At 49.3% G+C, this 12,540-nt stretch overlaps 5 protein-coding genes across 5 annotated transcripts; all 5 read left to right on the top strand.

The window, feature by feature from the left end:
- Position 1: 1 nt before the first annotated feature.
- On the top strand, positions 2–1,195 carry DAL2 (Allantoicase; the record flags this gene model as incomplete). The annotated part of the gene is made up of 1 exon (XM_064898422.1): positions 2–1,195. One exon carries the CDS (start codon positions 2–4, stop codon positions 1,193–1,195), a length of 1,194 nt encoding a protein of 397 aa, XP_064754379.1.
- A 617-nt stretch (positions 1,196–1,812) lies between these two features.
- Positions 1,813–4,013, top strand: ILV2 (Acetolactate synthase, mitochondrial; the record flags this gene model as incomplete). Its single annotated transcript, XM_064898423.1, has 3 exons — positions 1,813–2,099; positions 2,150–3,909; positions 3,964–4,013. 3 exons carry the CDS (start codon positions 1,813–1,815, stop codon positions 4,011–4,013), a joined length of 2,097 nt encoding a protein of 698 aa, XP_064754380.1.
- A 1,473-nt stretch (positions 4,014–5,486) lies between these two features.
- On the top strand, positions 5,487–6,222 carry LTR64_004076 (uncharacterized protein; the record flags this gene model as incomplete). Its single annotated transcript, XM_064898424.1, has 2 exons — positions 5,487–5,877; positions 6,026–6,222. The coding sequence occupies 2 exons, from the start codon at positions 5,487–5,489 to the stop codon at positions 6,220–6,222; spliced, it is 588 nt and encodes a 195-aa protein (XP_064754381.1).
- Positions 6,223–7,547: 1,325 nt separating this feature from the next.
- Positions 7,548–8,564, top strand: LTR64_004077 (uncharacterized protein; the record flags this gene model as incomplete). The annotated part of the gene is made up of 1 exon (XM_064898425.1): positions 7,548–8,564. One exon carries the CDS (start codon positions 7,548–7,550, stop codon positions 8,562–8,564), a length of 1,017 nt encoding a protein of 338 aa, XP_064754382.1.
- A 1,789-nt stretch (positions 8,565–10,353) lies between these two features.
- On the top strand, positions 10,354–12,470 carry LTR64_004078 (uncharacterized protein; the record flags this gene model as incomplete). Its single annotated transcript, XM_064898426.1, has 2 exons — positions 10,354–12,239; positions 12,305–12,470. 2 exons carry the CDS (start codon positions 10,354–10,356, stop codon positions 12,468–12,470), a joined length of 2,052 nt encoding a protein of 683 aa, XP_064754383.1.
- Between the last annotated feature and the right edge of the window lie 70 nt (positions 12,471–12,540).

The raw sequence follows: 12,540 nt of genomic DNA on the forward strand, positions 1-12,540 counted from the left end.
GATGGAGATAGCGTCTATACCACAAGAAGCGCTTGAAAAGGCAACTGAAGCCATATCACTCATTGACCAGTCCTCGAACTCGACGTCCACGGTCTCTGTCACGAAGGTGCCAGCCTCTCTCATAGACAGCACGTTCTCGACACACACCAACCTGACCACGACAGTGCTTGGTGCTTCTGTATTATCCTTTTCGGACGAATGGTTTGCCGAAGCCAACAACCTCCTCACCCCTACACCTGCGATCAGACGACCGGGAGTCTATGTACATTCAGGAGCTTGGTATGATGGATGGGAGACAAGAAGACACAACTCGAAGCCGTTCGATTGGGTGGTGGTAAAGCTAGGTTGTGTAGGCGTCGTGGATGCAGTCGAGGTCGATACAGCATACTTCAATGGCAACGAAGCTCCTGAGGCAGGCCTGGAAGGATGCTTCATCCATGAAGGCTCAGAAACCGGGATTGAGAAAGAGATTGCAGACGAGAGCTTCACAAGGTGGGAGGAAATACTGCCAAAGCAGCTTTGCGGACCAAGTCAAAGGCAGGCATGGAAGGTCAGTGGTCCTGGTGTTGAGGGCAAGCAATGGACACACTTGAGGCTGAAGATGTTTCCTGACGGAGGCATCGCTCGGTTGAGAGTGTATGGAAAGGTAGTGCCACCACCACTAGTTTCACGTCAGGACAATGAACAACCACTCGAGGACCTAGCTAGTGCACTAAATGGAGGTGTTGCTGTTGAGTGCTCAGACCAGCACTTCGGAGTCAAGTCGAACCTGGTATTACCTGGTCGAGGAAAGGACATGGGCGATGGCTGGGAGACAGCAAGAAGTCGAGCACCAGGTCATACAGATTGGGCAATCATCAAGCTGGGTCTGAAAGGAAAGAGCATCGAAAAAGTTATTGTGGATACGAAGGATTTCAGAGGTAACTTTCCCAGAGCAGTGAAGGTTGAGGGATGGCCTGCTGAACCGTCCAAGGCAGCATTAGGTCTTGATGGTCCACCAAAAGCTGATAGTGCTGGATGGGTATCACTCATTGACGGTGAGAAGAAGTGTCAAGCCGATACGGAACACGTGTTCGAAGGTGATGACCTCGTTGCCAATGTACCACTCCAAGATTGGGTGTGGACACACGTGAAGATGACCATAATACCTGATGGCGGCGTGAAGAGGCTGAGGATATTCGGCAAAAGAGCTTAAATTAGCTTAGATTTATATATGGTGTTTGGTGCATGACCCAGGTATGAGACACTATGAAAAGTTTCGTTATGGTACGTGCGAATATAGTTCACGAGAGGAATGATAGTCGGGTTTCCGATATAAAAAGTATATGAGCGGGAAAAAGAGTTCTATACAGTTCGGTCGACCTCCGCTGAGCCGCACACGCGCTTTCAAGAAGGCTGTTCATGGGTTTGTTCAACCTGGCTTCAAGGAATGAGTATTTCAAGGGAAGCCGAGGTGTCCCGCCATGAATACCAGGATTCTCACATGTCCTCTCATCGATATGATGACCGCATAAGGGTCGTGCAGCGGCGAGAAGGACATTCCTCTTATGCCATTTTTCTGGAATCGACGTGTCTGGACCTCAAAGTTGAGCGCGAAACTTCTTTGCGGAGAGCAGTCGAAGATGGGGCCGATCTCGGCTCAAAGGCCAATGAGATGCCGAGACTTTCACCACTTTTAGCAAAAAGCTGGCTAACAATTTGCTTTGCTCTCATGCTCCAATTCTTGACTCACAAGACTGATTCTTCGCCTTCTATTTGCTGTTCCTCATCCTTTCGCTCAAATCTTTCACCTATACCACACATACCATGGCGATGAAGGCAGCAATACGACCAGGCTCTAGTGCCTTGCGATCAATCTCCAAAAGAAGACCCTCTGCATCACAGTCTTTTTCGAGCACTTCCCCCGCAGCAGCTCTTTCACCGCACAGTCCAAGAACTGCACAAAGGTCCAATGCCGCGCAGTCGAAGAGACCAGCGACGACAGCTGCTGCGCCAGCACCGGAGACACGAGCAGTGCCTAGTCCAGCGTTCAACCAGGACTTTCGTCGCAATGAACCGTCGCCTTTGATAAACAGACAGCAACCTGAGCTGGATGACTCGTACGTTCGGCTTCAAAATTTCGTAGTATTACCTACTAACGTCTTTACAGCTTCGTCGGCCTCAGTGGAGGTGAGATCTTCCACGAGATGATGCTACGCCAGGGTGTCAAGCATGTGTTTGGCTACCCTGGTGGTGCTATTCTACCCGTCTTCGATGCTATCTACAACTCAAAACACTTCGATTTTATTCTACCAAAACACGAACAAGGAGCTGGTCATATGGCTGAGGGTTATGCAAGAGTGACAGGAAAGCCTGGTGTTGTTCTTGTGACATCTGGTCCAGGAGCCACAAACGTCATTACTCCCATGCAAGATGCTCTGAGCGATGGTACTCCTATGGTCGTCTTCACTGGTCAAGTCGTAACGAACGCTATTGGAACAGACGCTTTCCAGGAAGCCGATATTGTGGGCATTTCAAGAGCATGCACAAAATGGAACGTTATGGTCAAGAATGTGGCCGAGCTCCCAAGAAGAATAAAGGAGGCCTTCGAGATTGCTACATCTGGTCGTCCTGGTCCCGTCCTCGTTGATCTGCCAAAGGATGTTACAGCAGGTATCCTGCGGAGACCCATTCCTATGCAATCCACTCTTCCATCGCACCCCTCGGCTGCCACGAGAGTGGCTCAAGAAGTCTCCAAGCACCAGCTACAAAGCACAATCAAGCGTGTCGCGAACCTAATAAACATCGCGAAGAAGCCCGTTATTTATGCTGGTCAAGGTGTTCTAGGCAATCCAAATGGCCCGGCTCTCTTGAAAGAGCTTGCGGATAAGGCCAACATACCCGTCACAACCACTCTCCACGGTCTCGGCGCGTTTGACGAGCTCGATCCAAAGTCGCTACACATGTTGGGTATGCACGGATCAGCATATGCGAATATGGCCATGCAGGAAGCTGATCTGATTATCGCGCTGGGTGGTCGCTTCGATGATCGTGTGACTGGCAGTATCAGCAAGTTTGGTCCAATGGCCAAGCAGGCTGCATCAGAAGGTCGCGGTGGTATCGTCCACTTCGAGATCATGCCAAAGAACATTAACAAGGTCGTTCAGGCAACAGAAGCTGTCGAAGGTGATGTCGGTACCAATCTCGAGCACCTCTTGCCTCACGTTAAGAAGGTTCCAGAGAGGTCTGAATGGTTCGGACAGATTAATAGCTGGAAGGAGCAATTTCCACTTGGAAGCTACGAAAGAGAAACACCTGAAGGACTGATTAAGCCGCAGCAACTGATCGAGACTCTAAGCAACATGACATCGCACATGAAGGACAAGACGATTGTTGCGACCGGTGTAGGCCAGCATCAGATGTGGACTGCCCAGCATTTCAGATGGCGACATCCACGAACCATGGTCACCTCAGGTGGTCTTGGTACCATGGGTTACGGCTTGCCAGCTGCTATTGGTGCCAAGGTCGGAGCACCTGATGCTTTGGTCATTGACATCGATGGTGATGCATCCTTTAACATGACCCTTACCGAGCTTTCGACTGCAGCGCAATTCAATATTGGCGTGAAGGTTATCGTTCTGAACAACGAAGAGCAGGGTATGGTAACCCAGTGGCAGTCTCTCTTCTACGAGGACCGATTCGCCCACACGCATCAGCAGAACCCTGACTTCGTCAAGCTTGCTGAGGCTATGGGCGTGAAAGCGCGCCGATGCTTGAAGCCAGCTGATGTTAAGGAGAGCCTGGAGTGGTTGATTTCCGGCAGTGGCGAAGGTCCTGCTCTATTGGAGGTCATCACTGACAAAAAGGTGCCTGTCTTGCCTATGGTGCCTGCCGGAAAGGCATTGCATGAATTCTTGGTATATGATGAAGGTATGTCTTATTCACTTTCCTTACTTCGCGAGAAATTTACTAACTGTATAACAGCTAAGGAGAAGGAACGAAGAAGAATAATGAAGGAGCGATCTGGGCATTAAGACGATCTGTCAGTTTCAACTTTCGTCACAAAATTTGTATACGTATATCCTGTTGCTTTACGATGTCCGACAAGTGGTGGTGGTTCCTATTAGTCTAGCATTGGCAGAGCGGAAAAGTTGTTTTTCAGAATCGACGGCTTATTGAGCGGATGTTCTTTTTACTATGGCGCTTCATTGAGCGGCAGCCCGCTTATACCTCAAAATTCAACCTTCTTGATTTCTATGGTCGCCTCTTGAGTTTACCTTCTCTTCACATTCGTGAGCTTTGAGTACCTTTAGCGTAATTACTTTCTGTGAAACTCACATGAAAGCATCAATCAAAAGCCGTTTGCTTGTCGAAAACCTGCGACACTTTTGGATTGCACATGGACGGGAACTAGCTGGGCCAAAGCAGTAAATCCACCATTGTAATCTTAGTGTTTAATCGTATCCTCAATCTGTCTTTCATGCCTTGCATGCGTGTCTGAACGCTCTGCATCCACGCTCGGGCTTTGTACACGTCTGCACGATAGCCCGCGTGGCGATCACCACGCGTTCAGCTCGCGTCATCGAGCAATACACCTCTGCTTTCACTGCGCGATATGTACTTAGAGCATTTGGAAAGGTGCTGAAGTTTGCTTGTACGACGTGCTGGAAAGACATGGAGCAATTCGCTGAGCACAACTTCGACCATATGAGACAAGGCAGGTGTGACTGATGTTGTCGATGCCGTCAGCAAGAAGTCGACCCTTTGACAAATGAACTTCAGCCTGCAACAATTACCCACTTCGACAGAGATTCTTGTTCTCTTCGCAGACTCCTAGCTCCTTAGACAGCCGTTCAACGACATGCCTCCTAGAGTATCTGGCCAGCTTGATAGCTTTCAAGCTCGACGGCCTAGATTACACGCCTTTCTCGTTGCATGTGCTCGCAGATATCCGGAACTGCTCTTCGTGGTGATAGCTAGTCAGTTCGGCACCCGTCGAAGGTCACCCTGGCAAAGATTGCTATTGTGGCGATTGACTTGTCTCAGTTTTCTCAGCAGATATGTATTACTAACACTTTCCATGTACTATGTCTTCAAATCGCGAGGTGCAGCAGGCCGTGAAAGGGTGGGTTGAAACCAATGCAACAGTCAGCAGTACAGCATCATAAAAGTCACTCGTACAAGGACATTCTTAAAGACACCGTGGTCGATGGAGCTGCTGATACCACTTTCAGAGGTCAGCAGTATGCGAGAAACACTTGTTGTATTCAAGAACAACGATCGTCGATAGCTGACACTGGCACGCACCTCCACCTTCACTACTAGTGACAAGTCGCAGTTTCTGCCATGTGGGGTTTGTTTGGAACAAACACATCGCTTGGATCTATAATTACGGCGCTCTCTTTCTCTCTTTCCGAGTTTCGGACGTTTCGATGGACCACACTTGCAGATCGGTCATTTGTAATTGCAAGAACATCCACATCACTTGCAACACGATCTACACAGCCATGAGCCAAAGATCGAAACATGGTCGGCTCCCGCCAAGACCATCCGAGCAGACTCGGTGTGATCCTGACATAAGGGCTGTTCTAAAGACCCTGATCGTAGACGGCAAACTCGCAGGTCGGGAACTTAGTCAAGAAAAGGATGTTGCTCAAGCGCAACTCGAGAAAGCTTTTGCCGCGTACCTGGAGCAAGTTCCAGATATCGAAAAGAGGGTCAAGAACAAGATCGAGGATATGAAGGAGATGATGGGTATCATGGGCGCCATCAAGTTTGAAAAGATGGAGGATATAAAAGAGGTGCTCAAGGATCACAACTGGCATACATTCCGTCCATCCGACTCAGACGAACCCTACTATCGAGCCATGTGCCTACGGAAGGATGGAGTATTGTTGGGTATGGATCTTGAACAATATGCGATATGGCAGGCTTCGCCAGGCACAAGAGAGCGACTCAAGGAGATCGCAGAGGGCCGCGCTGAGCAGGTCGAGAACGATTATTGGACTCACGAATCAAACTTCTTTAGCAGCATTGACGGCGACAGTATGCTGGAGCACGCTGTTCACATCGCCCTTGACGGACATGAAGACCAGAGATGCAGCCCAGCAAAAATCTCCGGGCAAGCTGCTAGCTCTGCCGCAGGAGGAAGACGACAGCAAGAAGCTCCTCAACAAGAAGCCTTTAAGATTAGTATGCCCGGTGCTTTCGGAGAAGCTGTCAGATACGAGAGGAGGAGGATGATATATCCTCCTTGCTATTGCTCAGTGTGTTCGAACACATACTGGAACCCCTCGGGCTTCCTTGCTGGCTGTGACTATCGTGAGTGGAGGGAGTACGTTGAAGGTCTGGTGCGGACTATGGTCGAGAGGTGCAAGAGCATCGCTGCAAGCCTTACACAACATGGGGAAATACTTCGCCGCAGATGGGCCAGGAAGTCTGTGGCTCAAAGGCGGAACATCCTTCTGAGCACACACGATCAATTCCCCTCGTACAACCGTCTTGCAAAAATCGTCCGTGGCAACGCGTCTCGTCAAGGACACTGGTCGACAGATCCCGTCGAAAGAAACTTGATCAGGGGGCTTGTTATCTCGAACCTCAATCTCGACGATTTGGCTAACAAACCAGAAGTATTGTTTGAGCATCTTGAGTTAAGATCCGGCTCGCATCCGTCGTTGTTCTTCTTCGCTGACCTTATGCGTACGCAAAGTGCGACTGCATTCGCTCAGCTAAGTGACATATATATGTTTGGAACTTTTGACATCACCGAGACACACTACGGGAAATGGCAAACCTGGCAGGATGAGCCTGTGCACCGCTTCGAAGCAATGTCGTGTCCGTTCGCTATACCAGTGTTCGACGCCCAGTCGTGCGTGCTTGCTGTGCTCTTCCAGGTGGTCCTACAGCTGCAGAATGGACTGACGGTCCCAACTCAGCTGAAAAACTTACCAACAACCCATACAGCTGGAAGTCACCATCAGATCAATCTGCCGACAGTTCTGAACTTCCAATCACTCTTTGTGAAACCTTCTGTACTACGACCTAACCTAGAGCTGGCATTGACCATTGCTCACAGAAAACTTGTCCAGGTCACGAATGATCTACAGAAGTTCAGACAAGACAGTACCGCTATGCTAGAACGCATCGCGCTTTGTTCTTCGTTTATGGAAGCATTGAGAAGTGTCTCAGCGATGAAGAAATCCCATACGGTGTATTTACTGCTCGCTGAACCACACGGTAGAGTCCTTGTATGGCTACACATCCGCAAAATGTTCGACAAAGTGATAAAGCTGCGAGATAGCAAGGATCATAATCGGGCCTTCTATTGTGATGCGATACGCAGATTAATAGAAGTAGTGATAGCTCGAGGCAGAGCGATCGTCAGTATCGCAACTCGCTTGTGTCGGGACCTGGCTAATCAGAAAGCGATTGTACCTGATGAGACGTTGAATGGTTGTTCCACTGTACAGGAATGGTTGGAACAATATTTCTTCGAATCACCTTAGCAGCGATCTCGAATCATCAAGACGTTGTTTATGCAAATGCACTGCAATAGACATACGGGCAGCATGCGTCTCGTTCATGGTTTGATCAAAGACTGGATCGAGGAGGTGACTACTGTGATCAGTATTATCGAGCTTATTGCAATATCTGAGCCGATGCTGGAAATGGACATCACCGCTTTGTATGATCTCCCTACGATGATTGTGGGTGAGAAGTCCAATAAAAAGATTCAATTGGATTTGATCTTTGCAGCAACCGATGCTAGATTGAAAGGTCTTAAGAATATTCTCGATGCAGTCATGGGCGGTAACAGCAAGATCAACACAAGACCCTCGGATCTTGTAACGTTGATGCAGCAACTACCAAAGACGTGGAGTGCATACACGACCGAGACTTGCAGATATTTCCAAAAGTGTAAGTTCTCAGCTTCGTGGATTGCCGCCATACAAGAAGTGTCAAAAGCCACAGCACCAATACAACCCATTGACAAGGTATCCTTGAATCATGTTACTGAAGCACGTCAATCCAGGTCGCCTAGGAAGAGGTCAGAGAATACACAAGAGGCCAACGCCAACCGAGAGACACTCTTCGAGACTTCAATACCTCATCATTGGGGTCCGGACTCTCCTGCTGTACATAAGATGACCAAGAAGAAGCGAGACGAAGTCAATCCAGCATCGGTCGAAGAACAAGACTTCGTTGTGCTAGCGCAGGAGGACATCGTGCGATCCATTGAGATGACAGACCCAGTAGGAATACAAATTTCTGTCAAGGGCAGATACTTACCTATTGTTGACAGCCTCTTCGCGAACGCGCAAAATAACGTCTCCACCGTACGATGGGATAAATTTGAGCTTTTCATGCAGGATGCTGGCCTTGAAATGAAGCAAGGGCAAGGTGCTAGTGTGACATTCTCAGGTAAGAACGTGCTCGACGGACGTGAAGCGAGTCTAGTCATCCATCGACCACATCCTGACCGTGTGCTCAAAGCTGTGCATCTGAGGAACAACGCAACGAAGATTCGGGAACAATTTGGTTGGCAGAAGGAGATGTTTGTGCAGAGGCAGAGATTGAACGTGTGAAGGAAGGAAGCGAAGATTATTACAGGCAGTTGCTCAGACGGCGGTGGATGTTTGAGGTCTTGCTTCGAAGGAGAGGCGACCATGTCAAGAGGGTACTTTGAACAGATTTGGCTGCAATACTGCTTCGAGTTTGGTCACCTTTGCGAATTGCACGATTCTGCAAATCGGTCAAGTATGTAGCTACTAGTCACAATATTCTGGATGTTCTCATGCTATCTGGGGTTCACTTTTATTGTCTCGTGCCAAAATCTGGGTATTTTCCCTGCTTGTAATGCAGTGTCTGAAACGCAATCCGTCTCAGATCAGGCTGGCGACTGGACCCGACGACGGGGAAGCGAACAGAACGGCTTATACCTGCTTGGGGAGTTCGCATCCATCGGGCTTGGGGTCGGGTGTCGGAGTCGCTTCGATGCGTGCTCTCGCGCCCATACCGAGATACAGCATCGTTAGCCCGGCTGACACCGCACATGTCCTCTCCCTGATAATAACCTGTGTTACATGAAGCTCGCAAGTCGTATGTATTGATGTCAGTCTCTTTCGTTGAATCGTGTCTGTATGGTAGCGGAGGGCACAGCTCCGATGGTGGAGCGAGTAATTGCGCGATGGACATTAAATCTGCTTGGCTTGTCTTTAACGCTTACGTAGGAGGCGGGTGGTGAGATCTTATCTTGTGATAACCACTTTATGAGAGATCGCAAGCAGCGTTCAAGCCTTGAATCGTTATTCAGGACGTGCTCATCGGTGACATCTTCCACAACAAGTAGCTGCACATTTTGAGCACGTCTTCCTCACCTCTTGCTCCGACATTCCAGGGAATGATGACGAATTTACAGGGGCGAAGAGGAAAGGTTTTGAAGTGAGGTGTCTCGCTCAGGACGTCTGTTTCATTGGCAATTCGACCAGCATGCTTGGTTGTACACCTGAGATCAACAATCATGTATGAAGAGAAATCTTGATTCTGACTGGAGCGGGCACAACTGCAGCTAAACTAGCCAGGGGAACTCCTCTCCAAGCAACGCCTGAGGATCGTTCTCTCTTGGCACCAGTGGCTTTTGTGCAATTCTAAACAGGGCTAGGCCGGGTACCATGTCGCACCAATCGATAAGCCGATCTCCTGCTGATCTCGTCACAGTTTGGAATCCGGCCCCAGCCTGGTATGTTGTGCCTCGTGCCTTTGTTAGCTGTGTTTCGCCAGCTCAGACATTCCTGGGATTTCATCAATTGCTGTCCTGCCACTGAGTGGTTACCAGGAACCTTTCCGGACTGTTCCAGCCATCCACGGAGTAGAAAGCCACGGATTTTTGCAAGTAGGTCGCATGTTCCTGCCCCGTTGTAGTGGATAAGTGAAGGTGGATTTCGCGTCAGTCTCAGGACAAGATTATTAGCTCCCAAAAGTGTCTGTAACTTCACGGCTACCTACACCCAAGACTTCTTTATCATCTTCTTCACTTCCGTTCTGTTCTGCCAAGTCAAACTGCCGGCACGGGTCCACGCAATCGGGACCAGACTTTCCTGAACTTCATTTCGTCCGTGTTGCTTGATACCGCTGATCTTCCTTCACGCATGTTCTTGTAGACCAAGAACGTCCCTTCCTTACAACAAGCAGGCAGCTTCCACTCTTTGGTCCTCCGTCAGTGTGCGACGTACAACTTTCTTCTCTGGCCGAGCTGGTATCGGTCGATTGCTGCCCGTTTGTGTTATAAAACAAGAGGTTAAACTGGTTCGTTCACAAAGTCCTCATCTTACGACAGCTCCACACGATCAACTGCATACGATCGTAACCTACGATATGAAGAAAACCATTACCTTGACCAGCATGCTGGTAGCAGTATCTGCCGCAGGAGGCTATGGTAGTAACCCCAGTGGCTCTCCAGAACAAAACCAACAGACCGAACTCTACCTCGCATACCTCAACAAGTCCTTGGCCGAGAACTATCTTTATGCTCTCATTGCATTAACAGCTCTTGTATTTGTCTATCACTCCTCAGTGCGAGTCAATAACCATATCCGACACCTCTCTTCCCTCAATGGCAACCCTGGATCTCAGAAATACTTCTCAACCTTGTCGCCAACCATGGCCTGGATGAAAGATCATATACTCTTAGCTCCACTTTGGCATCATCGCAGAGCTGCGCCAATCAAGTTCAGCAGCAAGATCAATCTAGGAGGACTGCCAACCAGATTTCAAGCTATCTTCATCAGCTTTGTCATTATCTACAATGTCTTTGCATGTGTCTGGAACGTACCGTGGTCAGATCCTGAACTTCAAGTGTTACCTATCCTGCGAAATAGAACAGGCACGTTAGCCACTGTCAACCTCATCCCGATTATCATCATGAGCACCATCAAGAACCCTCTCATCAATGCTCTCGATATCAGCTACGACTCCTTCAACCTTATGCACCGCTGGATCGGTCGACTTAGCATACTCCAAGGTCTTGCTCATACTCTCTGTTGGATGATTGCCAAGGTCAAGAAGGGCGGCTGGCCTGCCGTTACGGCTTCATTTACACATTCGTCGTTCATATATACTGGTCTGATCGCAACTGTCGGCTTCGTCGTTCTCGGATTGCAGGCTCCAAAGATGTTCCGCGCTTTAGCATACGAATTCTTCCTCCACTTCCACATCGCTCTGGTAGCCATGACATTCGCTGGCCTGTGGATCCATCTGGAAGCATTCCCTCAACTCAAGTATCTCCTCGCTGCCATAGTCATCTGGGGTGCTACACGACTCTGGAGATGGGCGACAATGTTCTACAGATCCTTTGCATCAGGTGGACGTTCCTGCAAGGCGATCATCGAAGCACTGCCAGGTGATGCGATGAGAATCGAGTTCCTTCTTCCTCGACCTTGGAAGGCTCAGTCTGGTCAAACTCTCTACTTTGGTGTCCCAAGTGTCGGCTGGTCGACGATGCATCCATTTTCTGTCGCTTGGTCCGAAACATACACGCACGGCGGCTTGTCCCGTAATGCTTCAACAAAAACAACCTTTACAAATCGTGCTGACCCAGAGAAGCACACGCTGAACCTTCCGTCGTCGCGCGCGAGAGATATGGACATTGAGGGACCAAAGCACCACTCATTCAGCCTCATCGTCAAGAAGTATGACGGCTTTACCCGTAAGCTGTACGAGAAGGCTGCTCGACAACCCCTAGGCACACCACTGACTATCAGTGCTGTCGTCGAAGGACCCTATGGCCACGCAAAATCATTGAACAGCTACGGCACAGTCTTGCTATTCGCATCGGGCGTCGGCATCACACACCAGATGTCATACGTCCGCGACCTCGTGCAAGGTTATGCCGATGGGACTGTGGCCACTAAGCGAATGACACTTGTCTGGGTCGTCCCTGATACTGAATGCCTCGAATGGGTGAGACCATGGATGCACGAAATCCTAGGCATGGACAAGAGGAGGGAAGTGCTAAGGGTTCTCTTGTACATCACGAGAGCCACACTCCGACAAGAGATCAAGAGCCCAAGCGAGACCGTTCGCATGAGCAGAGGCAGACCGGACGTTCTCAAGATCATGACTGATGCTGCCCGAGAACAAATCGGTTGTATAGGAGTTTCAGTCTGCGCTGGTGGCGGGCTTGCCGATGAAGTAAGACGTGCCTCGAGGTTCGTCGTTGGTTCAGGCGTCAATCTTGACCTGATCGAAGAGGGCTTCGGCTGGTAAGACCTGTCGGATATCGATCTGAAAGAATGTTCATTTGAGCGATTTCTTGTACGTCATCTAGGAGGGCTATTCTTGGGCTACCAGATCTCGACAGCAAGGTGAACGGTTCGTACATAGTCTCTCATTACCACATGGATCTCCTGGCAAGAGCCGGAGAACAATATCAGGCCATGTCGTACCTGAGCATAGTCTTCAGTCTTCTTGATCTGCGCAACTCTTGCTTTTGACCATGACGATCTCAATGTTCCGAGCTAGACCTTCTTGACTAGTATGACAATTAAACCTCTAGCTACAATG

The sequence above is a fragment of the Lithohypha guttulata genome (assembly GCF_036872675.1).
Source record: "Lithohypha guttulata strain CCFEE 5908 chromosome Unknown scaffold_3, whole genome shotgun sequence".
Taxonomy (NCBI): Eukaryota; Fungi; Ascomycota; class Eurotiomycetes; order Chaetothyriales; family Trichomeriaceae; genus Lithohypha; species Lithohypha guttulata.